The sequence below is a fragment of the Bufo gargarizans genome, chromosome 6, assembly GCF_014858855.1.
Source record: "Bufo gargarizans isolate SCDJY-AF-19 chromosome 6, ASM1485885v1, whole genome shotgun sequence".
Taxonomy (NCBI): domain Eukaryota; kingdom Metazoa; phylum Chordata; class Amphibia; order Anura; family Bufonidae; genus Bufo; species Bufo gargarizans.
The window spans coordinates 139,085,802-139,112,956 of NC_058085.1; the positions used below are offsets into that span (position 1 = coordinate 139,085,802).

At 43.6% G+C, this 27,155-nt stretch overlaps 1 protein-coding gene across 5 annotated transcripts in view; it reads right to left on the minus strand.

The window, feature by feature from the left end:
* TANC2 (tetratricopeptide repeat, ankyrin repeat and coiled-coil containing 2) overlaps positions 1 to 27,155 on the minus strand; it is a 479,564-nt gene that overhangs the window by 132,926 nt on the left and 319,483 nt on the right. For 4 of the 5 annotated variants that reach the window (XM_044297175.1, XM_044297173.1, XM_044297174.1 and 1 more), the window contains one exon: positions 2,021 to 2,092. In XM_044297175.1, coding sequence (XP_044153110.1) covers positions 2,021 to 2,092 — 72 coding nt within the window. Of the gene's footprint in view, positions 1 to 2,020; positions 2,093 to 2,281; positions 2,358 to 27,155 lie in introns of those variants that run through there. The other variant, XM_044297178.1, reaches the window with a different exon arrangement.

Consider the following 27,155-nt stretch of genomic DNA (forward strand, 5'->3'; position numbering starts at 1 on the left):
CAATGTAAGGTTCTCGATGAATATAACAGCGTAAAATTCCTGGAGAGTAGATGACTGGGATTACATTTCAGTACTGCTTCATAAAATATCTCGAGGAAGGGTAACCCAATTATTGCGAGTCCCGGATGATGGATGAGCATCGAGAAGTAAAGTCTTGGATTGCACTGAATGATCACAGACGCTCTGTCTATTAACCCTGCTAATACATTAGGGCATCCCCGGGCATGACTAGGGATTTGCAGTTCCTGCTGTTCTGAAAGGGAATCTGTCACCACGATTGTGGACTATTATCTGCAGAAATACATGAGTAGTACTGCATACGAGTCCAGATTTACATTTTACCATTTCCCTCCTGCCCCCTTCCCTTGCTGGCAGCCATCAAAGCTGCGCTGAAATGCACAGTCCGGACTGTTGTGCCAACATAATAGAGAGGACTCCTGTGCACATGCGAAGCAGTCCTGACCATGTATTTCAGTGCAGCTATGAGCGCTGATAGCAGAGGAACGGAGAGAAGTAGGTAAATGACAAACAGTGATCTGGACTCCTTATCTGCAGATAATAGTCCAATATCCTGGTGACAGATTCCCTTTAAGGCTACATGCACACAGGATTATATATGATGCAGATTTTCTGTTTGCATCTGTGAGCCTAACTAATCTAAAGAAAAATGTGAATGTATTACATGTAGATCTGAATGCCGATTTTGTTGGATTTCACCCTTTTGCACAGCGAAATCAACAAATGAAATCAGCCCTTTAAGATCAGAATGGTTAGCTGACACATAAAGCTGGACATACAAGTACAATATGTACAACACATAAACATACACTCTTGGTTTGGCCCGATGGGAGACAGAGGAGACAGCTGCCGCTAGACACTTCTGGAGCAGACTTATCATTCTGCCCAGTTCCTCGCTTCCCTGACATTACCTGTTGGGGGAAAGTCGGGAGCTCCCCATACACTTAAGGTTGTCGACAATACACTAATGTGTATAGGGGCCTTTAGATTAAAGGGAGCACGTAAAAACAAGCTTCCATGTTCTCATGCAGCACTCAAACATAGGCTACTTTCACATCCGCGTTTTTGCTGGATCAGTCAGGGGATCAGCAAAAACAAATGTGTTTAATAATACAACTGTCTGCATCCATTCAGAATGGATCCAGTTGTATTATCTCCAAAATGAACAAGATGAATCAGTCACTAAAACCATTGAAAGTCAATGGGGGACAGATCAGTTTTTTCTTTGTGTCCGTCTCTATTGACTTACATTGTGTTTCATGACGGATCAGTCTTGCTCAGTATCCCATGACACACAAAAGGCGCTGCTTGCTGCACTTTATTCAAGTTCGCTCAGTTTTGTCCCCATTGAAAATGAATTGGGAGAAAACAAGCGTTTAGCTGCGGTTTTGATATCCTGTGACGGATCTCAAAACGGTTTAGCAAAAAGCAGGCATGAAAGCCAAATTTGTGCCTCTGCCTGCAAACTACAGTAGGCTCCTTTTACTTCTTGTCAGCCTCCATTCAGTAGGCTTCAAGAAATAAGGGACAAGTACAAGGAATCCGACTACATTGGTCTGTCTGTAGTCTGTAACCGTGGAGACACATAGGTCGGCACGGATGACGTATACACAAAACTGTAGGTTAGTTGCAAAGTTCCAGATTGTTTTTTTCCATTTTAGATGCAGTGGAGCAATATAAGTGGTTGCAAAATTGGACATATCTATTAAGGGAATACAGAGAATCTACACACAAAAAGAGAACAGAATGAACAGTCAAATACCAAAGCAGACAAAGCAGAGAGCGAGAAAAGAGGTACGTGTTAGAATCGTTAAGGACAGGTTTCTAAACTTAGCATTCATTTTTTTTTGTGTGGCTTGCACAATTCAGTTCATGGGAGAGGGTATAAGTGGGCGTGTTGAATAAGTAGTTCCTATGAATCGTTTCAGGAAAAAAAAAAATGCACACTGAGATCATGACGGTTGTTCAGTGCCAAAAATGAATGAAGTTCTTAATTTCTTACCTTGTGAAGCCCGGCCGTGGCGGGAGTCTACACTGTGCTGCCTCCGCTCCTGTGGCTCCTCATTCCCCCCATCTGGAAGAGAAGAAAAGAGTGAGCGAACAGGATACAACGTATCACCCCAAAATAGAGACACGTCATTCCATGAAATACAGTAACTGGAAAATGTGAAACCAACGTCTACTATTACTCAGTCTAAACTGGTTCTGGATCAACAATCTGAGGAACATGTTCAGACACCTCTGATGATCTATTAGATAGTACCGTTGAAGATTCAGGTCAAGAACGTCTTCAGCAAACAGGAAGCAAACGCTGAGACTCCATAAACTGTATATCAAAGGGCCGGGCGTGCTTCCTGGCTTGATTGGAACAATATACAACTTTTAGATCAAGACCATGGGCACTGAGCGAGATTATGACACCGTGAAGTTCAGTGATCAGGTACCATAAACACTAGCTCAGCTAACCCCACCAATATATCTCAAGTTGTGTTCTCCTGAAAGGTCATCACAAAGTTGTTACAGCCATAAAGTAATCAGGTCCACAACCTGTTTGAACAAACCCTCAATACCATACAAAAAGGTTAATAATTAAAATGGACTGGGGCAGTAATTAGTGATCAGCAAAATATCAGGAAAATACATGTCTACATGAGACTCGTGGTTAATACGCTGCATTGCTGCTTAGTAATAATAAGTTTAATGCCCCTTTCTTTATGAACACAGCAGCGATAAACCTACAAAGGAGCTTGCCTGGTGGAGGGGCGAGCGCTGATTGATAGCCTGAGACCACGGCTATGCACAAAAACTCTGCAGTGCAGTCTGCCTAATCTATTCTGCTGCTGCAGTTTCCTCCTGTGTCTACGTATATAAGAAAGACTTTCAAAGCCATGGTGATATTTGGAGATATACCCCTTAAGATATAATTGCTCACATGCCAGAGTGTCGAAATGTGGTAAGACTGACTGAGCAATCAACCAGGAGGGTTCAGATTGAAGGAAGCCAGATGCACCACATGAACCTACAGAGACCCAATGCAAATCTGTAACATGCCCCCCCTCCCACCGCCACTTAATACCAGTCTTCATACGTGGCAGAGGGACACCAGAAATCAGATAGACCTACACCTTCTGAACCCCTATACCTATGCCTCTGAAGGTAAAAAATAATTACACAAATTTCACTTATGTTTTGGCTTCTCATCAAGTATTTTAAGTATTGAAAGGTTTTCTATTAGACGCAACAAAAGATCCAAACCATGTCGTAACGGTGACGCTTCTTTATGGAGAGGGACAAAAAATCAGCATGGAATTAGCATACCTGATCTGGAATAGACTGCTCAATGACTGCCAGATCCTTGACTGAAAACTGGTTGCCACAGGACAAGCTGGACTTGACTGACTGGAGCCCACAAATTTAAAGAATGCTAATTAATTGCCTCTGTTAGTTCTGCTGCTTAAAGGAGTTGTAAGAGACCTGAAAGAAGGGTCTACACCCAACTCCATCAAAAGAAGGTGTCTGGTATTGAAGCCCAGCACCATTCACCTGAATAGGCTTCCCATGATTGGAATTAACCTACGGTCCAATACCTGACGCTCTTTCGGAAGGTTGGGGGAAGGGAACGGATCTTTTTTCCTAACCTCATACAACACCTTTACACTCTTAGTTCTCTAGTCACTGACTCCTGACAATAAGACAACATACAAAAAGGCAATCAAACTTGTGGGTCATTAAAGAAAATTCTAGATAATCGCGCAAAAACAATTTAAACCCTGAGCATAAAAAATGCTGAGAAAATGCTAATGATGTTCCGCAGCGAACACATTTTGCCAGTGTGGAATTTCTATGACTGCCTATTCCTGAAATGTAATCTGTTTTGCACGCTGCGTCTTGCGCTGTGATTTTAGCATAAAATTGCAGAGTAATGCTTAAGAGAAAGGAGATGCAGATGGGGAGTGGACGTCTCACGGGAAGCGCACTGAGGTCACATACTTAAAAATTAAACAAGTGGCTATTTCTTCGCATACAGACTGCACGTCCCGGTTAACCTTGAGACTTGTAGAAAATGCAACGTCTGCTGTTTACATGCAAACAGTAACCAATATTCCAGTAGGACAACTGGTGGGGGCTGTGTACAGAAAACATATCTGCGTGTAACACGTGTTCCAGCTGCTGGGGTGGGGGATACAATGTGATACCGCTTACTCCTTTTGCCATTGAAGGGCAGATATCATAAGAATGTGCTTTACCGTGTAAGATAATTAGAATCAAATTTTAAATGTCTTTTCTCTAGAGATTTTCCTATAATGTAATATTACCAGGAAATACCAGTGCCGCTGTTTTATGAAGTTTCTTCAAGGCACAGAGTCAGAAGAATATTTCCTTAGAATCCCCCAGGTTACCTGCTATTGTGGCTGAGGGAAGTTGCTCCTCTCCCTTTTGACTCCTAGAAAAGGTCCCTATGGCTGTTATAGAGGACCCTCTCATATGAGTAGTAGGGCTTATGGTAAGGAGGGGTTGTTGTGATGTCGCCACCACCTTACTATTCACCATGTCCACTTCTAAGTTTCCCTAGTCTCACATTTAGGTATAAGGCTAGTTTCACACTAGCACTTGTTCATCTGGCAGGCAATGCGGGATGCTACAGCGTTGCCGTTCACCCCCCATTTTGGATATCCAAATATGCTGAGAATCTGACATGACTTGGATAACAGCTAAGCCAGCATCTCATCTGCAGACATATAAGATAGCTGCATTACATCGGGTAACATTATAGGCAGAGCTTGCTAAGAGCTCAATTGCATACCATCTTCCCAGAATTCCAGAGGAACGTTGCCTGGTCTATAAAACTTCTCAAGCCATTTAGACGCTTTCCATAAGGAGTATAGTATCCGCCGATGCTTACATACTCAATACTCATCTAGAGGTAGCAGGAAGCAATGGGGAATTCAACCAAATAAAAATAACAAAAATGGCAAATACTGATTTCAGGGGTTCTCACAATCCTACAACAGTATAGGGAGACTCATCCTTTATTGGGATTGGATGGTAAAAGGGGCAGGTGCCCATGGACCTCTACCTTACACTTCCTTCAGTCTCTTTCTAGGCACTTTCAGCATCAAAATATAAGAATGTGACGTTTTGTAATGTACCTAAAAAATATAAAGATGTCATATGCAGCAGAAGAGATGGCTCTGCAGGTGTAACTAGTATTTGTCTGTTCTACCAGCTAAAAGTAATCTGGTGCCCCAGCATCTATGTCTATTACCGTAGGAGGATAAACGATAAGCGCCTGGCATATGCTGCACCTCCATTTACCACCATAGATAACAAAGTATGTTAAAATATAACATGATCAGTCCTTGCTTACAGAGGTATAAATCACTAATGAGAGCAATGTAGTGTGCAAGCTCAGTAAGCACTCCAAATTCAAAACAATGCAACCCCGAGGGGGAAGTGACAATTACTAAAACATAACTTTTACGGATATATATTAAAAAGAGAACAAAACCAATGTGTGATGCATCAATAATAAAAACTGAGGGTCCAAGACTGGTACCCCAACACTAGTAGAGAAGTAGAATGAATATATCCTGCTCCACCTAGGGATAGGTGCGAGCAGTCTTACCAGAACCAATACACGTAGTGGACTGGATTCTCCTGGAGGCATCAGGGATTGCAATTCCGGATGGACATGTGGTGTAGGTCTGGTGGAACAAGCCAGGGGTGTAGGACGGGGTCTGTGCAGGTGGAGGAGCTCTGTACCCTATTAGGCCCTATTAAGCCCTACTTGAGGGGAAGGGGGTCCATTACCTACCTGTCTATACAGAGCACTCGCCCTGAAAGGGGCGACGCCGTCCGGTTACCTGTCCCTGTTTGGGCCTAGTCCCTGGTTCTAGATGCTAATGAACACCTTAATGAGCTCCTAATAACATCCCGACGTGGCACATTTCTGTCTGTCTCGACTCTTCAGGGGATATAATGTACAAAGGAACCACCACAGCCAAAGGTTGTTAGACTGCAGTGAGAAGATTCTATAAATCAAAAGGCCTGCCCGTCGGGTGAGAGGAGGCACCAGCAAAAGGAGTTGATAATCCTATGCTAATACTTGGCTACTGATATCACCTATGGTTGGGGGAACTAGGCTGGTAGTTGGGGGTTCCCTAGTTCCCCCAACTCCTTTTTCTGGTGCCTCCTCTCACCCGAGGTGCTGACCTTTTGAGTTATAGAATTTTCTCACTGCAGTCTAACAACCTTTGGCTGCGGTGGTTCCTTTGTACAATATATCCCATGAAGAGTTGACACGGACAGAAACGTGCCACGTCGGGATGTTATTAGGAGCTCATTAAGGTATTCATTAGCATCTAGAACCAGGGACTAGGCCCGAGCAGGGACAGGTATCCAAACAGGGTCGCCCCTTTCGTGGCGGGTGCTCTGTATAGACAGGTAGGACTGTAATAGACCAGTTCCCTCAAATAGGGCTCAATAGGGTACAGAGCTCCTCCATCTGCACAGACCCCGTCCTACACCCCTGGCTTGTTCCACCAGACCTACACCACATGTCCATCCGGAATTGCCATCCCTGATACCCCCAGGAGAATCTGGTCCCACTACGTGTACTGGTTCTGGTAAGACTGCTCGCACCTATTCCTAGGTGGAGAAGGATATATTAATTCTACTTCTCTACCAGTGTTGGGGTACCAGTCTTGGACCCTCAGTTTTAATTATTGATGCATCACACATTGGTTTTGTTCTATTTTTAATATATATATTAATATATATATATATATATATATATATATATATATCAGTAAAAGATACCGTATGTTTCAGTAATTGTCACTCCCCCCCTCGGGGTTCCATCGTTCTTGCTTACTGAGGACTGAAAAGGTGCTCCCACCCAAAGACCCCGCTGACAATGATATACTATGTCTAGCCTTGCATTACATGTCACTGTTACTAAGAGGGCGTGGCCTCCACCAACCTTCATCCGGCCCGGAATCTAGTTATTGTACAGAACAACTGTTACAGCGCAGGAAAGCCTTAATATCTTCCACTTTGGAAGGAAGGGAGGCAATCGAATAATGTCAGCTACAGAATACAGGAAATTTCCACAGAATCAAAAGTTCATGCTCTGGGACTGAATAGGGACCATGGCAACCACCCAACAAGGACATGGCTGGAGTGCTATCCCAGAGGAGAAAAACAAAGGATTTACTAAACCTGAAAATCCAGCATTGTTCTGTTAATGGATATCAACTCAATCAAAGGGTTAAATAAGGAAGATAATCATCCTTAAAGAGGTTATCCCATGAATAATCTTAAAAATGAAAATCATAGTCTAGTACATGACAACCTCTTTCTAACAAAGCTAGAACCAGCCCTGTACCTCACATGGATGCAGAGATCTCCCCATTCATTGCTCCAGTTGTTATGCTAGATTTATTTCAAGCTGACAGCTTAGGGGGCGTGCACTTTCTCACCGTGAGTGTCCTTTCTGCTGCAGCTGGTGGCAGTTGAAGAATGGAACTGAGCAGGTGCTACCATCTTAGTGAGCGGGACAGAGAAATTAGAAAAAGAGCAAACAGCAGGTGGCGCTATACAGATAGATTTCAGTGAATAACTTAGTAATTACATGCAACTACAAAAGTATTCAGATCCAGGTGCTGGTTTGAAAACTGTAGAATATTTTTCGTGGGACAGGTCCTTTAAAGGCCAGATGTCATAATACTATAGTAGATATTGCAGTTTTGTACTACAACTACCAGGATGTCCTTAAAGGCTTTGGGCATGTTGGGAGTACCTGTACATATTCTAACTATAGAAGACATATACAGCCCCTATGCTTAAAGAAGCCCTGTCCCCTCTCCTGACATGTCTGTTTTTAGAACTTGCATTCCCCATGTAATAACAATTCTGGAGCATCTATTCTTATGACTGTATGTTGTGCCATTCCTTTATTACTCCTGCTAAAAATGACGCATGAATTTCTAGCAGTTTGCAATGAACGTCCGGCTGGTTTGTCCCTGCACAGTCTGACACTGGCAGCACTGATTGGATAATGTCAGACTGTGCAAGACACCCTCCTGCCAACTGGTAACACCCAGCTGGACCTTTATTGCAAACTGCTGTCAATTCATTCTTAAATTCTAGAAAGAATTCTACATGAATGGTACAACGTAGCATTTACTGACAGTAGCAAAATGGCATTGTGGGAAAAGGGGCATACACTTGACAGTACCTTCATCTAAAAGTTGGGTCACCACTGCAGTACATTGATCTATGAGCTGAACTGAAGTAAAAGCCAATACTAAAGTACGACTATAGTGCGGTACACTTAGCTCCTAATGTTAAAGTGATCAGATTGAGACATAAGGCTTATATTCCCTTATAGCAGTTAGATGGCCAATATCGGGTGCGATCTGGGTATGGGCCCCGCGCTGCTCTGCAGGCAGTACAGTTGCCTGCTTTTCGGTTAGCATTCTTGTTAGGAGCAGCCCTTGCAAGTCAGCACAGCCATTAATTATTCATTACTGAGCTGTCACTAATTTGCTCTCTTGCTCCAGTTTGATGTGTTTTTCTGGAGCCTGCCAGTTCTCTTTAAGGAGCAGAAAGGAGACGACGTGTAATCCTTTTCATCACCCGAGTCTTTTCAGGACACACTCAGCTGCAACAGGGACTTCACACTATATCGTACAGAGATGACCCTTTCTGATCTAGCTCCGTGCCCAATAACGTTATAAAAGCACAAGTCCATCATAAACCACAGCGAGTCCTCTGCTGAGCGCCACCACAATCATGACAACCCGGTGGTAATGGGACATCTGACATTTGTGAGCACTCCAGTCACATTTACTGCCCAGACGACTTCAATCATCTGCAACCGTTCTCACCCTAAAATCCATAATGTCAGCAGGTGAATGTCTGATAAACCCCATCGGATTCACACTTCCCATGAAGCCTTTCTGTCACTTATGAGACAATCGCCACAGCTAGGTGTCTAGGTGGCCATACAAATAAGTCTAAGGTTGTTCAAAAAGAATGATTTCAGCCATAATGAACGTTAGGTCCGTTGTAATTTAATGCCAAGACTTTTATACTGATAACTTATCCTCTGGATAGGTCATCAGTATCTGATCGATGGTGGTCCAACACATGGGACCCCCGCCGATCAGCTGTAAACCAGTGAAGACATGTTCATCAATCACATGGCCTAGGAGCAGCTCAGCCTCATAGAAGTAAATGAGGCCGAGTGCAATACCAAGTACAGTCACTATACTAGGTACGGCGCTGTGCTTGGTGAGCAGAGAGAAGGCAGAGGCCCTCACAGGAGCGCCTTCTCAGGCAGCTGCTCGGCAAGGGTCCCTGGTGTCAGACCTCCACCGATCAGATACTGATGACTTATCCAGAGGATAGGTCATCAGTAAAAAAAAAATCCTGAAAAGCTACTTTAACAAGAAACGATTGTTTTAGCCAGCCAACTGAGCATGATTATGTCAAAAGAAGTCCGCCGTGTTTAATATTTTCCTCTGATAGTCGCCAAAAGGTCTTTCACTCAGAGGAATCGTTCATGAAGATCTGTCTTTCAAAGAAAGTTCCCAGAAAGATCTTTCCTCCATCGCCCGGTTCCATTGAAAGAGTATGGGCCAATATGGACCAAGACGTGTATGGCCCTGTCTGTGAAAGGAACGTTCACCAGATGTTCCACTGACATTAGACCATCAACCACTTCTGTCTAATGTGTATGGCCAGCTTTAGGCTCCTTTTGCTTGTAACGCGTTTCAACCACTATTCAATCACTATATGAATAGAGAGCAGACCGGAATAAAGCTGGAGAACTGCATATACACTTCTCTGTAGATGTTACGCCTCCCATGTACTAGGTGGCTGCTCTGCAAGATGGAGTCCATACTGCAGATGTGTTTGATGGACAATCACCATATATAATACCCAGCAAGCTCAATGCTACTTGAAAATAAAGGTGTCGGGCTCTCAGTGATCCAACATTTATCACCTATCATGTGGATGGGAAATAAATACTTTTCCTGGGATAATCCCTTTAAATGGGTGGTCTCATCAGGACAGCCCCTTTCAAACTCCTTGCAAACAAGTGAATTTGTTGTTGGAAGCTGGATGGCCCAGCAGTTACGCTGCATTAGTTAGGGGAGGGGGGTCCCTGCACAGTCTAATATTGGCTGCACTGATTGGATAATGTAAGACTGTGCAGGGACACACCCCCAACTGGTAACACCCAGATGGACCTTCATTGCAAACTGCTAGTAATTCATTCATATCTTCTAGCAATAATAATAAAGGAATGGCACATCATAGAGTCATAAGAATAGATGTTCCAGATGCTACTACATGGAAATGGAAGTAATGACTAAAACACACGGCAGGAGAGGGGACAGGTCCTCTAAAAATTAACCCTCTCTCGCATGAGACGCATCTCATGTCAGATGGTTAACTAACTAGACAACCAAACCTCCTACTGACACTATGCAGCTGGCAAGATCATAAGGGTAACCGCACGCAATATTTTTTTGTGAGGATTTTCATACAGAAAAACAAGCTTCCTTATATGATTGGCAGCAGGTGAGCGTCACACCCTTTGCTTTTGGAAGAAAAAAAACTCAGTCAGGGCTCTTGAACACAGCCGTAGCCATTTTTGCAATACGCAAATGCCAATCCGCAAAGCACGCATACTGGGCGTGTGCATTCCACATTTTGCAGAACAGAAAGTCCGGCTCATAATAGAACAGTCCTATCCTTGTTCATAATATGGACAAGAATAGGACATGTTCTATTTCTTCGCTAGTGCCGCAGAACAGACATACGGATGCGGACAGCAAACGGTGTGCTGTACGCATCTTTTGCGGCCCCAATGAAAGTGAATGTCTCCACATCCGACCTGAAAATAAAAAGCGGATTGGATGCAGACTAAAACAACGGTCACGTGCATGAGCTCTAATAGGGTACCAGCAAAGTAAACGATTTGCCAAATCTCACATGCATATTGCATATTTCGTACATGAAATTGACCTGCAATGCGGATTTAAAAATCTGCAGCCTGTCAATTGTCTGTACGATTCCACGCCTTATATAGAGTGGTTTTCCCTATAGATTTCAATGGGGTTGGTAACAAACAGAAAATCCACACCAAAAATCGCACAAAACAGCAATAAATGGTGCAGCCTTATGTGCATTTTTTTCTTGCGTTTCTGCATGGTGTTTTCATGCGGATTTTCTGCTCATAAATCCACATGGTGTGCAGGTAGCCTAAAGGGTACCTTTGAAAAAGGTCTACTGGGCACAGCTTGCACAAAAGATGCACCTGAACCTGGATTTGCTCCATGAGGCAGCTGAACGACATAACAACCAAGATCCATACATAGAGATCCAGTTGCAGGAGAGGACTACATCTAAACCTTTGATCCCTACCATTTACAAATCTCCACCTCTCAAGACACTACATGGTTTGCCACATCATCTTGACTTGAGGTTGTAAGGCCTCTTTCACACGGCCGTAGTGCTCCCGTGGCCGTATTCCAGGCCGCATACAGCGGTTCCGCAATACACTGGGCACCGGCTGTGTGCATTCCGCATCACGGATGCGGACCCATTCACTTGAATGGGTTTGCAAATCCGGGGATGCGGTGCAGAATGGAAGCAGGAACGGAACCCCGCGGAAGCACTACGGAGTGCTTCTGTGGGGTTCTGATCCGTGCATCCGTTTCGCCCAAAAAAAATAGAACTTGTTCTATCTTTTTGCGGAACGGATGGATCACGGACCCATTTAAAATTACGGTCCCCAATGCACGGAACGGAACCAATACGTTTGTGTGAAAGAGGCTGTGTGATTAGATCAGATCTATTTTTGCACAATTTCCAAAGTCATTTAGCGGAGAAATATGAAGCGACAGTAGAAATTACAGCTCACACCTCGCTTTCCCTCATCTGGGTAAGTGGTACAATTAAAGAAACCGCACAGTACAAGAACATAAGACTCTTCTCCGATGGCATGCGCGGTCAGAGAGGATACAACGTGTTCTTGGTTTAGGTTACTGTGGATTTCATCTCGCAGGCATTTCTGGCTCCCTACCTTTCTACCTGAGCCGTCTAATACATCTGGATGTATTCCAGACCACTGAAGACCCAGGGCTTGCAGGCTGAGTACTAGCTGCCTTGTTACCCCTTACTTTTTTTTTGCAAGGTCAGCGTGTCGGCAGGCAGCGACAGCCCCTTTTCCTGGAACGGCGAGGACCACATGAAGAAAGAGAACGAGACAAGCTTAACTGAACCATATAAACTAATCCTGAGCCTGCAGCGAGTGACTAAGCAGTTTGTGTAAGGTCTGCGGAGGAAACAATGAGTCCTCTCTCCACCCCCCCATCTTTCGTGTTCTGCCACCTTATCCAGAGGCGAAGATGAGGTGAGGCTTTACGTCAGTTATAGCTCGGCTCTTACAGCCGCTGAATAATATACAACATTGAACCTCCGGAGAAGACACGGATCGACAGGAAGTGACTTGCTCATTGGCCATGCAGAGAACAAAGAACTTGGTGATGGCGGTGTCCTACAGCTTGACATATACAACTATGTTTTCTGCCTTTTAAGACCATTACTGGTTCTGGGTTAGATTTGGATCGTGGTCGTTCATACATAGCAATAACATATGCAATCAATTAAAATGATCATATTGCCCAGACACCTGAATTTCCAGCCTTCACACTGCAGCATTTATTAATTATCTGATAGGTATCTGAGATTTTGGCCGGGAGCTGCAGACTTCAGATCGATGCAAACATTCCTTATTACTGAATAGTAAATCTACAGATGAAGAGCGGCCTGAAGACCACTTCTCCGTGCAGGAGCGTTTCTAGACATCAGTCAAGGACACCGCCGTCCTCTGGTCATCTGCAGTATTTAGGATTCAGAATATTTTTCTTGAAGAACCAACTGAAAATTTGAAGCAATGTACCCTCGACGGATAAATAAACCCTCAGGAAAATTTACACATCACAATCAAACTGCAGTTTTTGTAATTTTTAACACTACATCAAAGCAAAGCTATATAATTTTGCCACAATTTTGTCCAAATTGCAGGCAAAAGAGCAACCATAACATGTGAACTCACCTTATCATCTGTGGCTCTAAGGACCAATGTAAGGCCCTGTTCACAATTGCGTTTGGAATCCAGTAGCCTGATCCTGCTGAGGATCAGGCTATCAGAGCTCACTGTATCGGGCATTGCCAGATACAACAGTGTTCCACTAGATCCCCATTGTCTATAATGGTATTCGGCGTAGATCAGGACACTCCCCAGCAAATATGCCAGGATTTGAACAGAAAAAACTGTTGAGCCTACCGGTGAGCTCCAGGAGCCTGACTTTAGCCGGATCAGGCAACCAGATTCCAAACACAACTGTGAATGGGGTCTAAGCTACTACAATCTAGATATTAGTCATAAGTGAACAACACCTTTCAGAGCCCTATTAGACAGCTAGTTTCTGATAATTGGCTTGTATTATCGAGGAGCAGCTGGTGGGCATTCCCGATTTTCGGCAGCACATCTCCCTGTGTAATCATAGGTGTGCTGTATGTGGGAGCCAATAATGAGCAACGAGGCGATCAAATGAGTGCCGATGGATGTGGTATCATCCATCAGCACTCGCGCTGCCCAAACATCGGCCGACGTAATACATTCTTAATGCTTGTTCGGCTTGCCTGAATGGTTTTGTGTATTCTATGAGAAAAGCGGAGAAAGGTGGGGGGTCTTATCTACAAGGAGAACAAAAAAGGATCCAGCGAAAATATTCATTTTACCCGATCCTTCTATCCCCTCCGCCATCATCATCTATTGGGGGAGAGTTGGGAGATCCCTATACACATCATAGTGTTGGCCAAACCTGCCGACAGTGGTCGTGTATGGGGAACTTAATGCATGAGACTTCTGACAAAATTTTCACTGAATGCTACTCGTGTTTTTAAACTTTACACAGTCATTGAAGGAGGGCTGCCATTATCTGCAAGAATTTAATCGATTAGGCTAGACTGGATGCAGGAGACACAAACCTGTGACAGAAAAATGAGGGGATGGATGCTTTACCCCAAGGCAGTTCCTCCATCCTATCTAGATGATCTGTTGATGTCACAGTAACCATGTCAACACACAGCATGATGCCCATGAGGACTACATGACTCAGGCAGCTCCCAGTTCACCCCACAAGTAAAGCACGTAAACACTTGTGAACCTGGAAAAGCTTACGTCATTATCACAAGAGATTGTAGGAGGAATAAATGAGGCGATTATACACTTGTTTCCTGAGCTGCTACAATCTGAGAATTTTTTTGTTGTCTATATCACAAACAAGTTCTAGCAGCTAAGCATAGATATTACACAAACATATTTTAGGGACAATTATGTCCATAAAACACATGCAGATTAGCAGAACCCACTGATTTCGGGGGACTGGCTGACCATCTAATATGCAAGGTGTCACTACTCTCTATAATTTGCGCACAGGTGGGAGACACGTGTGCTGCTACAGCCAATGACTGCCCTCGCCGTTGACATGTCCCAAAGTTGCACATGACCCAGCAGTGACGTGCCGTGTGGGGACAATATCACTGCTGAGGCTAGTCATTGGCTGCAGATCAACATGTTGCCCCATCTATGCAGGAAACTCAAAAATAGGGATCAAAAATCCAGTGATGACAGCCTGGGAACAGAAATTGAGAGGCAGGGACCAGGTTAGTATGGAGCTCTCCACAGGTCTCGAAGTATGTAAATCCGATTCCTAACCAAAAAGCCCATCATGTCTACACGGAATAAGTCGCCAATAGTTTCCAACAGGAGACCCCACTGACGCGACCACACCAAGAAAAGACATGCCTTTTCTTGGTGTGGTGTCCAGATCGACGCCATGGCGGGTATCAGTTTGTGGTTTAGCTCCATGTAAAGGGGTTCACACATGAGCAGTTCAGCGGCATACAAACGGTTGCTGCTGTAGAACATATGGCGGATTTTCAGAACAGCTATGCCTTAACAATTTGGTGCATCTTTAGACTGCCTGGTTTAATTTTTCACTGTGTTAATATCAGACAGGATTAGTAAATCTGCACCATTGTATACAGTTAGGCTACAGAACAGGTTTGTCATAAAAGTGACTGTAATTGGAAGGATGATGAGAAAATCAGAAGAACCTGAGCACAAAAGGTGTAAAAGCCTTTGGGCTTCTAAAAGGGCGCTGAAAACAAAAAGCTTGTAATTCTAATCATTAGCTTCAAGCTATTAGGAGATGGAGGAACATACATTAAGAGCATTCAAAACCTGCTGCACTATTGTCCCAGGTCTCTGAGTCATAGGAGGATCACAGGTTCTACACGCCACGACACCCCAGCCTCACTTTATCACCCCCAAAGACCTCCGAAGAGCATAGTTTCTTCGTCAGGCGTGTGATGTCTTGTCAGGAAAGGCTTCTCGTTAGCATTTGCTAATTGCATCACAGAGAAATCTGATTAGCATAAATGAGGGCTGTGTGACAGTGCCACATTACAGCGAGATTCTCATAGTCTTGCTCATAATTCTTCTACAGCATGTGATGGCAGGTACAATTCTCTTTGCCCAAAATGTCCTCCTCTTCTCCTCTGCCACCTTGACTGAAAATTCCACCTTCTGCTTCTCCTTTCGCCTTGTCACCTCATACTAGGCCAAAGCAACACATCTTTGGCAAAAGAGGTCCTATCCAAACTGCACCCTTCTTGTCCAGACACAGCCTACACATAAACCTTGGAAACCCTTGTTGTAGCTCAAGTCAGATGACATGTCTATCCCCTGCACAGTTTACCTTACCTGACCTCCTCTCTCATCAGATTGCAGATTTAGATCAAACATTACTGCATGAATATTTCAGAGAAATTTAACTTCACAAGAAAAAGTCTACTATATGAACTCTGAAGACTCTGGGGAACAACTGCTGGAAAGGAAGCAAAGGACTGTAGATATCATACACTATGTAGACACAGGCATGTCCAAACTGCGGCCCTCCAGCTGTTCCAAAACTACAACTCCCAGCATGCCTGGATAGCTTACAGCTATTAGGGCATGCTGGGAGTTGTAGTTTTGCAACAGCTGGAGGGCCACAGTTTGGACATGCTTGATGTAGAGGCTCTCCAGCAACAACTACAATTCCCAGCGTTCCCTAACCTCATAGTTTGCTCTGGGTGTAATGTTTTTTAAGGGCTAGTACACACAGCGGACTTTGGCAACATTTGCCATGTATTGCACAGCAATAGACCCGGCGCCAAGAAAGGACATGTACTTTCTTGACGGGTTGCGGAAGATAAACCGTGGTGGCAAGAATGGCAGCGAGGCTTCCCATTGATAACAATGGCTAATCCAACACCTAAGTGCACCTGAACGTGCAGAGGTATGTAGTCACACTCCCAAATATAAATCAAATTCCTTTGTTGACCGGGTATACTTATTCATTAAAACATAACTTTTACTAGATATGCCATAAAATACTCAACGAGTTAAAAAACACCAAACGACGGTGAGCAGATAGAGTGAACCACTACCAGCACATCCAACTTAGTTATATACCGTCTAATTGCCCAAAGATAGAAAAAGGGTAATATACAGTCCTACCGCCTCCGGACGTGTAGATTGCAGATGGATGTACGGTGTGTACTGGAAAGGTATCCTTCAATGCAGTGGCCAAGGATAATAAGGACGGGTGCTTGGTTGCACATGAGCAGCAACAACTAGTGACCCTAATCAAAGGTTCCCTCACAGTTATACTAAGGAGGAGAACTAGTCCATTTAACTGCCTAGCAGACACAGAGCACCCGCCCCCACAGGGGCGACCCCATATGGGACCTGTCTCTAGTTAGGGGCCTATTCCCTATGCTTGCCCTCACTTAATCCCTACATGCCACGTTTCGTCCTCATCATAGGATTCATCAGGGAAATATAGTACTGAAGTTAAATAGTGAAGTGTCACATCAACTCCAACTCATAGGAGGCACAGTCCGACAGTGGTCCCGTTGTGTTCAGATGCTGAGAAGTGTCCCATGCATCCTGCCGCCTCCCCGTTTGGCACGCCCATTTTGCTTTGATGGACATCTCTGCTCTGCGCTTTGAAAGTAAAATCCCGTGCCTGCGCCGTCCCGTTCAGTGTTCAGCGCAGGTGCAGTGAGTGAAGGACGCTCGGCTGCTGCCGGCTTTCTCACTGCGCCTGCGTCGAATGCGTCACAGAGCTCCCTGGAAGTGAAGATAGCTGGCAGCAGGCGAGTGTCCTTCACTCACTGCGCCGAACACTAAACGGGCCGGCGCTGGATTTTACTTTCAAAGCGCAGAGCAGAGATGTCCATCAAAGCAAAATGGGCGTGCCGAACGGTGAGGAGACGGAGCCCCTAGGTGCTGCAGCAACGCCCCAATAGCACCTAGAGGCTTATTTGCCTATTTTAAAAGTTTGTTTTCTGGGCGAACGGCGGCATGTAGGCAGATAAAAGTTACACAGTTATGTACTACTGACATTAGCACATCGCTAATGTCAGCCAGCTACATAACGAATTTTGTGATGACGGACAGGTTGTCCCACAAAATAAATATCCTACAGTTCTCAAACCAGCACCTGGATCTAAATACTTTTGTAATTGTGTGTAATAAAAATTTTGCATACCCACTTAGTTTTTTTTTATTACTGCTGTTTTTTTCTCATTTCTTAGTCCCGGCTCACTGAGAAGGCCACACATGCTTCAGAGGGCCACAGCAGAAAGGACAAGCCTCCTGAGCTGTCAGCTGGATATAGATCTAGCAGAGCAATTAGAGCAATGAATGGGGAGATCTCTGGATCCATGTGAGGTACAGGGCTGGTTCTAGCTTTGTTAGAAAGAGGCTGCCATGTACTATATGTGGTCTGATTTTCATTTTTTACATTAATCATGCAACAACCTCTTCAACTGGATTGTTAACACACACAGAAAATCAGCACCAAAAACTGCAGGCTTTATATTTCATGGTTTTTCATGCAGCTTTCCACATATAAACACGTACCATGTGCATATACCGTTAGGGTATATTCACATGGGAAGGAGAAAAATCTGCTGCAAATCCACCGGCGTAACCCACAGATTTGTGGAGGACTTTGCAACAGATTTCACTCCTGCTACATTATTTACATCTCATCCACATGGCTAGTACAGTAATCCGGCGCAGATTCTCCATGCACAACTCCACACGTGAGCTCCGCAGAATTTCTATCCCACGTGGATGTTCCATAGGGATTATATTCAAATGTGGCAGATTTGGGAGTTTGGAGAAATCTATGCACTTGCAGCAGAAATTACATTTAGATGTATGGAATAGATTTTTCTGCAAAAGAATAAGTCATGTGCGAAGTGCGATTTTCCCCCCCTAGTCTTGTGTGATTGGCATGATATTCACAAAACTGCAATGCTTTTATACAGAACTGAAAAAATGAAAGATAAACTGTAAAAAAAATAAACATTCATAACGTAATGAATGTTCTTCTTTTGTTCCTCAGTCATTGGATATAATCATTTCGATGGGGCATATAATCTACGATAATGGACCATCTGGTGATGCATTAGTTGTCTACCAATGATAACTTTGCCTGTAACGTGTTTGCGCTGGCGTAATAATTGGATTAAAATCTGTGTGACTGAGACTACACAGGTCCACAAAAAAATGTTCAAAATATTGGGTTAGCAATATCTTCAATATTGAATCAGGCAAATATATATTTATTCCAAACTCTTAATTCCAATTCTAGCTTAATATGTCACTTCTATGGTCTCATTATGTGAGCTCCTCAAGGTTCCTGGAAGACAGTATGGACATGTCAAACACACTGGCCATAAACAATTTTATGAAACACCGTAAAAGGTCAGAAATCCCAACCCGTGTCTAATGAGGGTCAAGGTGACTTTCCCAAGTTGTGAGATGGAGGCTTAAGGGCCTTTTACCCCGCATGATTTTCACCCATTCTCCTGTGTCTCTTTGACGTAATGAAGAGGAGACATCCCCAAAATAAGTCATCCGTGAGACCGTATCAGGTTTTTACATTTATGTGGATCCCAAGCCTTGTGGGTGACTTGAAATATTCATGATAGATGTCAACTGTGGAAAGGACGGGGAAATCGAATCAATGCACGAACGATTGTTCATATGCATCATGGAAATGAGAGTAACTAACTTGTTCAAAGATTAGCTCTCGTTCTGGGGAGTTTGGAAAAAGACCCTCACCTTATCCAGTAGGGTCAAACCCCAGGACAGTCCACTTCTATGTCCATACCCATTTTTAATTGTGGACCATCAATTTTTGAGAGATTTTTTTTATTGTTGATCATTTTGTAATTTTAGGGTTCATGTACAGAGCCATAATATGGCACCAAGGAAATCTATGTGGCACTACTATACCTCTGCATGGCCCATAATACGACACCCACAGAAGTCTATGTAGTAATAGTACAGAACAGTATGGCCCATAATATGACACTTATATTAGTCTATGAGGCACTACTATACCTCCTTATGGTCCATAATATGGCACCCATAAAATTCTATGTGGCACGACTACACTTTTGTTTTTTCCATAATACGGCACCCATAAAAGTCTTTGTGGCACTACTATACCTCTGTATGGGCCATAATACAATACCCATAGAAGTCTATGTGGCATTACTACCCCACCGCGTGGCCCAAAATATGGCACTTATAGAAGTTTATGTGGCACTACTACACCTCTGCATGGTCCATAGAAGTCTTTATTGCACAACTATACCTCCTTATGGGCCATAATACGACACTCATATTAGTATATGTGGCATTTCTACACCACCGTATGGCTCAAAGTATGGCACCCATAGAAGTTTATGTGGCACTACTACACCTCTGTATGGACTATAATAGGACACTCAGAAGTCTATGGCACCCATAGAAGTTTATGTGGCACTTACTACCTCACTGTATGATCCATAATAGGACATTTATAGAAGTCTATGGCACCCATAGAAGATTATGTGGCACTACTGCCCCTCCGTATGGCTCAGATTTCATACTGACACATAGAGAATTCTATAGAGAAAAAAGATTATGTACTAAGAAGGCATTTTCCCCTAGAATCTACGGCGCACTACTCCATAATATGGTACCAGACGGCACCATAAGCAGCCGTTTGCTCCACAGTGTGGCTCTGCCTTGTGAAACAGCCATTAATCGCTATTAATGCTGCAAATCACTGGAAATGTAATGATAGTCACTATATGTAAGCCTTAAGATTAACTCCATTGTACACTTATCCTTTTTAATAAGCGCTGGAATTACCAGGTAACTCGTAGCTCTGTAGATATCTGGAAATGCATTCATTGTCTCAAGTCTAACCTGTTCTGAAAGCCAGAGAATTAGGTCCGGAGGTTGGACAGGGTCAGGAGACAGGTCAGACAGCGTGGCCCATGGAGGCTGTATCTGCCAGAATATGTAACACTCTTCCAGCTGCTGCCTACTCAGAGCCCTTTAAATCAGAACTAATCTGATGTGGCAGGCTCATAAATATTCATATTCAATATATTTATGCCCGGCGTCACTGCACGTCCAACGGACAGCAGGGATATTAATGCGGATAAATCAGTGTGTCTCGGCCAATAATTATTCACAGAAGCATGCTGCAGGCCAAGCACTTTCCTTACTATCGGTACCCAGCACAGAGGTACCAGAACCATTCACTAAGCAAGCCAGGAATAGGAAACCTAGGACTGGTGGTGGACACATCGTTCCAGTGTACCTGAGGCTAGAAGATCATTCTATGACATTAGCTGCCCTAAAAGGCATTGAAATTCCAGCCATTCCAGGGCACTAAGCTCAGGATGCTGTATCTGATAGTATCATTACATTCATACACTTTTTTAAAAAAAACTTCCAATCTTCAGGCCACAAAAACAAAAAAAATAACAGATTTTTCTTCATATCGCCTTAAAGGTGGATTAAGACGCACCAATAATCGTCCAGATTATCAGGAATGACCGCTCCCAATCATCCAATCATCTAGCCATCTAAATGTGCCGCTCATTCATCGGGTTATCCTGTCGTTCATGAAGGCACCACATCTTAACTTTTTTTGTCTCGTCTAGTGGCACGATCAAAACTTTTGGGAACCAGCTCTATACTGATGAGGGACAAGAATCCTTAAACAGATGTCTATAGATGGATGTCTTTGGTCTGGCTGGTATGATATATTTTGCACTTTTTTCCCCACAGAGCACTGCCTGAAAATGATGTCTCCATACATTGCTGTGTCTCTAAAAGCTTCCAGGACCTATCTGGGGAAATCCCAAGACAATCATCTAATGCTGGTTCTTGTCCACTTCAAAACAATCATTTTCAGGGAACACTTCCAACAAAAAATAGTTAATAGGTTGCTTGAGATTTTGATATTGATGGGCTATCCTCAGGGTAGGTCATCAATATCTGATAGGTGGAGGTACAACTACCGACACCCCCCCCCCCCCCCCAGCAATCAGCTGTTTGAAGAGGCTGAGGCGAGTGCTGCAGCCTTCTCACTGCTTACCAAGCACAGCACTACCCATTGTATAGTGTCTGTCCTTGGTATTGCATTTCAGACCTATTTACTTGAATAGGACTGAGCTGCACCTAGGCCATATGACCGATGAATGTATCGTCACTGGACTCACTATGGCCTCTTTAAACAGCTAATCAGCAGGGGTGCCAGAAGACAGTCCCCCACTGATCAGATACTCATGACATATCCTGAGGATAACCCATCAATATCAAAATCCAAAGCAATTCCTTTAATCAAAGGCCATCCCACATTTGGGACCTCCAGTGATCAGCTATAATGTGCAGGGAACCTAGCAGCAAGTGATCCATCCCCAACAATATCCTCAGACGGCAAATTAAGAATTACACGATGCCCAATAAAATCAATAAGCTGCCCACACAATACATGACATAGGTCGGTCTGTTTTCACACTGTGTTGTGTAAGGCGGTCCACTGTTTCACAGGGATATCAAGTCCCACAATCAAAGACTAAAGCTGGCCATACACATTAGATAGAAGTTGGTTGATGGTTGAACACCAGTTGAACATGCAAACATCTGGTGAGCGTTCGTTTCACAGACATGACCATGCACATCTTAGTCCATATTTGCCGTTAAAGTCGATCAAACTGCCCATACATGTCCAATGATATTGGAGCGATGGACAAAAGATCTTTCGTGGAACGTTCTTTCAAAGAAAGATCTTTTATTCATGAACGATCTTTCTTTTAACAAAAGAGCTTTCATCCAACTATTGGATGAAAAAATATGTCCGACTTCTTTTCAAACAATAATGACGAACGTTCTTTTTAGTTGAAATCGTCCATTTTGATCAAGCTGAGGCTACTGTGTATGACCAGCTTAAGATTAGAGACTTGCTAACCTTTGCTTGTGGATGCACTGCGGATGTGGAGCATGTAATAAGCCTACAGATATTGCTCAGTGATTTCACTACTGTGAACAAAGTTGAAACACCAAATCTAAAGCAGGGAAAAGGAGGTGACTCAGTCTCCAATCAGCAACAAGAAAATGCAGTGAGAGAGCGGCAAATGATTCATGAGATACTACTGCTGAATAATAGCAGGCTGTTTAACCATTTTACATAAAAAACTAGTTTTTGGCAAATACCTTTGCAGGTAACAACATCTGAGACCTGATCAATGTCATCACATCTCAGCATGAGATAAGTTGGAAGTAGAAGGAACTTATCTAAACCCTTTAGTCCACAGAGATGACCTTAGGAGATGATAAGGGTGGGTTCACACTAGCGTTAGGGATTGCGTTATAGCTTTCCGTTTTAACATGGTTATAACGGAAAATAACGGAATCCATAAGACGGAAGGACAGATCCGTTCTTCTGCCCATAGACTTTTATTATGACGGAATGTAAAATGGAAGCCTTTAAAAGCCATTCCGTTTGCTTTCCGTCCTAACAGAAGTCTATGGGAATCAAAAACGGATCCGTCTGGGTCCCGTTATGCAAGACGGAAAACAAAGTCCTGTCGACAGGACTATGTTTTCCATCTTGCATAAAGGGACCCAGATGGATCCGTTATGCTTTCCCATAGACTTCTATTAGGACGGAAAGTAAACGGAATGCCTTTTAAAGGCTTCAGTTTTGCATTCTGTCTGGGCATCTGTCTTTCCATGTTATAATGGAAAGCCATAACGGAATTCCTTACGCTAGTGTGAACCCACCCTAAACCCACTATTTATTTACAAAGTAGACATCAAGGACATTGTGACTTCCCTGCTTGTGCTCGCCAAAAATGAATGCATAAGCTTGACACGCCCATTCCTGATAATTGCCTAAGTGAAGGTGCAGCTGATCACCTGATGAACAAGCAAACACCTATATTGACATCTAAATGATTGTTCCTGAGGAAACAGACCTTAAAGATTAGATGGATGGAACGATTCATATGTAAGCGCTCAGCTCCGCTCTGGTTCTGTGCACTTTCGTCTGTCCATATTTTGTTCTCTGGTTTGCTTTTGCTTCTGGCCTGGGCATGGTCACCTGCACCACTGCAGCCCATGACACTGCACGGGCCGGGACGAGTGGATCCAGGGAGCATGCGCGAGATTACGGCGCACTAAAAAAAGCACTCCCACAAAGATTTTTATTCTCTGACCTGTGGAAAGGGAAAGGTATATGTAAAGGTACAGGTAAAATGCAGTGAAGATAATCTTCTTACCAGTGTCTGTATTTGTGAGTCACCCCCTCCCTTCTGGTCCTCAGCTGTGTCACTCAGCCTCAATGTCAATCTCATAGGAATGAATACAGAAGTAACTAACTTCCAGTCCTGTGTTCGTTGGAGATCAGAGAGCTAGTCACATGATACAGCTGAGGATCAGAAGGGAGGTTATAAATCACAAATACAGTCACTAGTGAGAAGATTACATTCACTACCGTTTACATCATGTACCTTTCTAACAGGTCAGAGAATAAAAAAAATTGTGGTAGTGCTACTTCAACAGATGATGTCAACAGGAGAGAAGTATCGGGAAAAGTAAATATTTTTATGCCTGATCATTTTGTTCTCGTGGGAGATAAGCCACCAGGGGCGGACTGGCCATAGACTCTACAGAAAAACTTCTTGATGGGACTGATGCCCAGGGGGATTCTCCTCTCCTGACTCCTTAATTTAATTGCATTTCTATCCTGAGGCAACCGGAGTAGGAGGACAGAATATGACATCTGGCAGCTGCCTTCTGTCAATTTGGAACAGACTACAAAATGGGGCCACTTTTAGTTATTTTTTTATTTTTATTTAGGGCCACTTTAAATGTGTATGGGCATCAAAGTGGCCAATACGGACTCAAATGTGTATGGCTGCACCTGTGAAACAATCGTTTACCAGATGTTTGTTCAACTGCTGTTCAACCATCAACCAACTTCTATCTAATCTGTATGGCCAACTTAAAGGGATTTAACAGGAAGAGAATGATTCCCTATCCTCAGCACCTATCATGGGACCCAAACTGACCAGCTGTTAGATGAGGCTGGGCGCTCAGTGACCACCACGGCATCATCATACATTAGTCACGTGGGCTAGCTGCATTGACTTGAATGGGGCAGAGCTGCAATACCAAGCACTGCCACTATACAATGTATATCGCTGTGCTTGGTAAGCTGCTGGGAGGCCACAGCACTGACCAGAGCTCCAGTGAGCATAGTGTCTCCCTCCAACAGCTTATTGGTGGTGGCTGCCAGGACTTGGTCAACATTATAATTTCCCGGATAACCCCTTTAAATATATTCCTAGGAATTTGTCTGCTACCAATATGACCATGGTTTTGAAGGTGTGCATACACCTTCAATAGCTTTCGGCTCTCTCTCACAACTCCAACATACACAATTGGCACAGCTGAGGATATATCTGTTTTCAATGGGAAGAGAAGTCAGTCAAGAGCTTCCCATAACTACTAGACTGCCAACCTGTCCCGCTGAAAACGACATGTTTGGCAGACAGCCACATCTCCTAAATATCCCCTTCACACACACAAACACGGCTTGGACTGAATGAGGAGAGAGAAGAAAGCAGCTGACAGACACCTACGGCTGCGGCTTATCTCCCTCAAAACAAAAGGATCGGGCAATTGAAATCCAACTCTCCTATCCGCCCCAACATCTGCATGTCGAAATCCGCGGGTTCGGCCAACGTGCATCTAATGTGTATGGCCAGCATTTATCCTTACAAAGGACCTGACATGCCTATTTTACTAAATACTTGTATGTCCCAAAGAAGTGACAACAAGGCAGTTTTTCCTACAATTCTGTGTTGCCTCATTCTTCTGTTCTTCTTAAATTGACAACTGAACATCACCATTCAACTGGTCAACAGTTTAACAGAGACTGGACAGTGTCGGAGTGCGTTAAGACATGCCCTGTTAACAAAGAACCCAGTGGTCATTTTAACCATGTATTTCTAGGAAGAATAACAGAGGGGGAGCTCACTTCAAAGTTCTAAGAAAAGAGCCTCAAGAAGTGTTATTTACTAAAAATGTGAATGAATTTCTTAAGATCACCTGCTCTGCCACTACTCCTTGCCAGCTCAATTAATAGGCATTACAGGGAAAAAGATGTCATGCTTGGCAAAGTTCCTCTCAAGATCTGCAAGTTTACCTTGTAAATATTTCAAAGCCTTCTGCCAAGGGGAGCACAGCGGCTGCGCAGTAATTACAATCAAGTCTGCCAGCTTGGCATAAATAATGAATGGCAAAGGGCTGGCGTCTGCCTATGCCTCCTCTCATAGGGGTTGCCCTTCTCAGAGGCAGATACACTTCTCTAGGCTTGACTGCAGGGCAATGTCTGCTTACTGCAAATAATAGAGAACAGGCATGACTTTGGCAGCTATAGAGAAGCAGGCGGCTTTGTAGCCTCTTAGTCACAATTAGCCATATTTCCTACATGAGAGTTTGCCCAGTAATGTGTGAAATGGACTGACACATGCCGCAGCGCACTGGGATGTTTGTGTATTTAATCATCAGTGGGTATAGGTTCACAGAAACTGAAGAGTATATACAAGGTGCCAGTAGCGGTTTTACAGCCAGGCAGTGTGGCCTTTTGCCCTGGGCTTTTGCAAATGAAGAAAACTCAGAGCAAGAAAGTCATTAGTTCCAGAATAATTTGCAGATGTGCATAGCTGTTACTGGGTCACCGTCTAAATGTGAACAAATGCATAGCTTGACTGCTGCCGTCATTTAACTACTCAGGCTTGGACTAAATACATGGTTCTCCACGCCATCAGATGGTAGTAATAATAAATCACTAGGATGTTCATCTGTCATCTACACAATAAGGATATTTTGCCAAGATGGAAAAAAGAAAAATTGTCCCTATGGTAGCAAAATAAATCCTTTCCCGTTTCTCTACAATCGTCAACTGGATGGATATTTTATCAAGGCCAGATGTAACTGTATGATCCCTACTATGAATAAGCACAATAGTTAAAGGGGAACTAAACCCCACAGCTGTGTCTATAAGGTGCTGCCCAAACTGCTTTCATAAGCAGTGTAGTAGATATCTTGCAGACATAGAACTTTTCTTTTCCACACTCCATCTTCGGCTACAGAATGGCTGGGTGAAATGTGCTCTGTGTTTGTATGAGAGAGATTAGTGTTTGCCTTTATAAGCTGTCAAATACTATGAGTTGTAGTTCTTTCCTTATCCACACTTCCTGTAATGTCCTCAGATAGCCCAAAAGATCCTAGAAATGCTGGGAGTTGTAGTTCTCTCCTCATATTCCCCTCTATGTAATGTCACTGACACCCAATAATAACAGTCTGAACATGCTGGGAGTTGTAGTTCTCTCCTCTAATACCCTTTTCCCTATAATGTCCACTGATGCCCCATAACAGCCTTACATGCTTGAGTAATAACTAGCACTACAGAGGAATTTAAAGGGAGTCTGTCACCTCCATATGGCCATATACAGTGCTTACATGGCTCTGTAGCACACCTATACAGGCATGTAACGGTACCTTTGTCTTTGTCTTTAGACTTGCACAAGCAGGAAAAACTAAGTTTAATTCATATGCAAATGAGCACTCG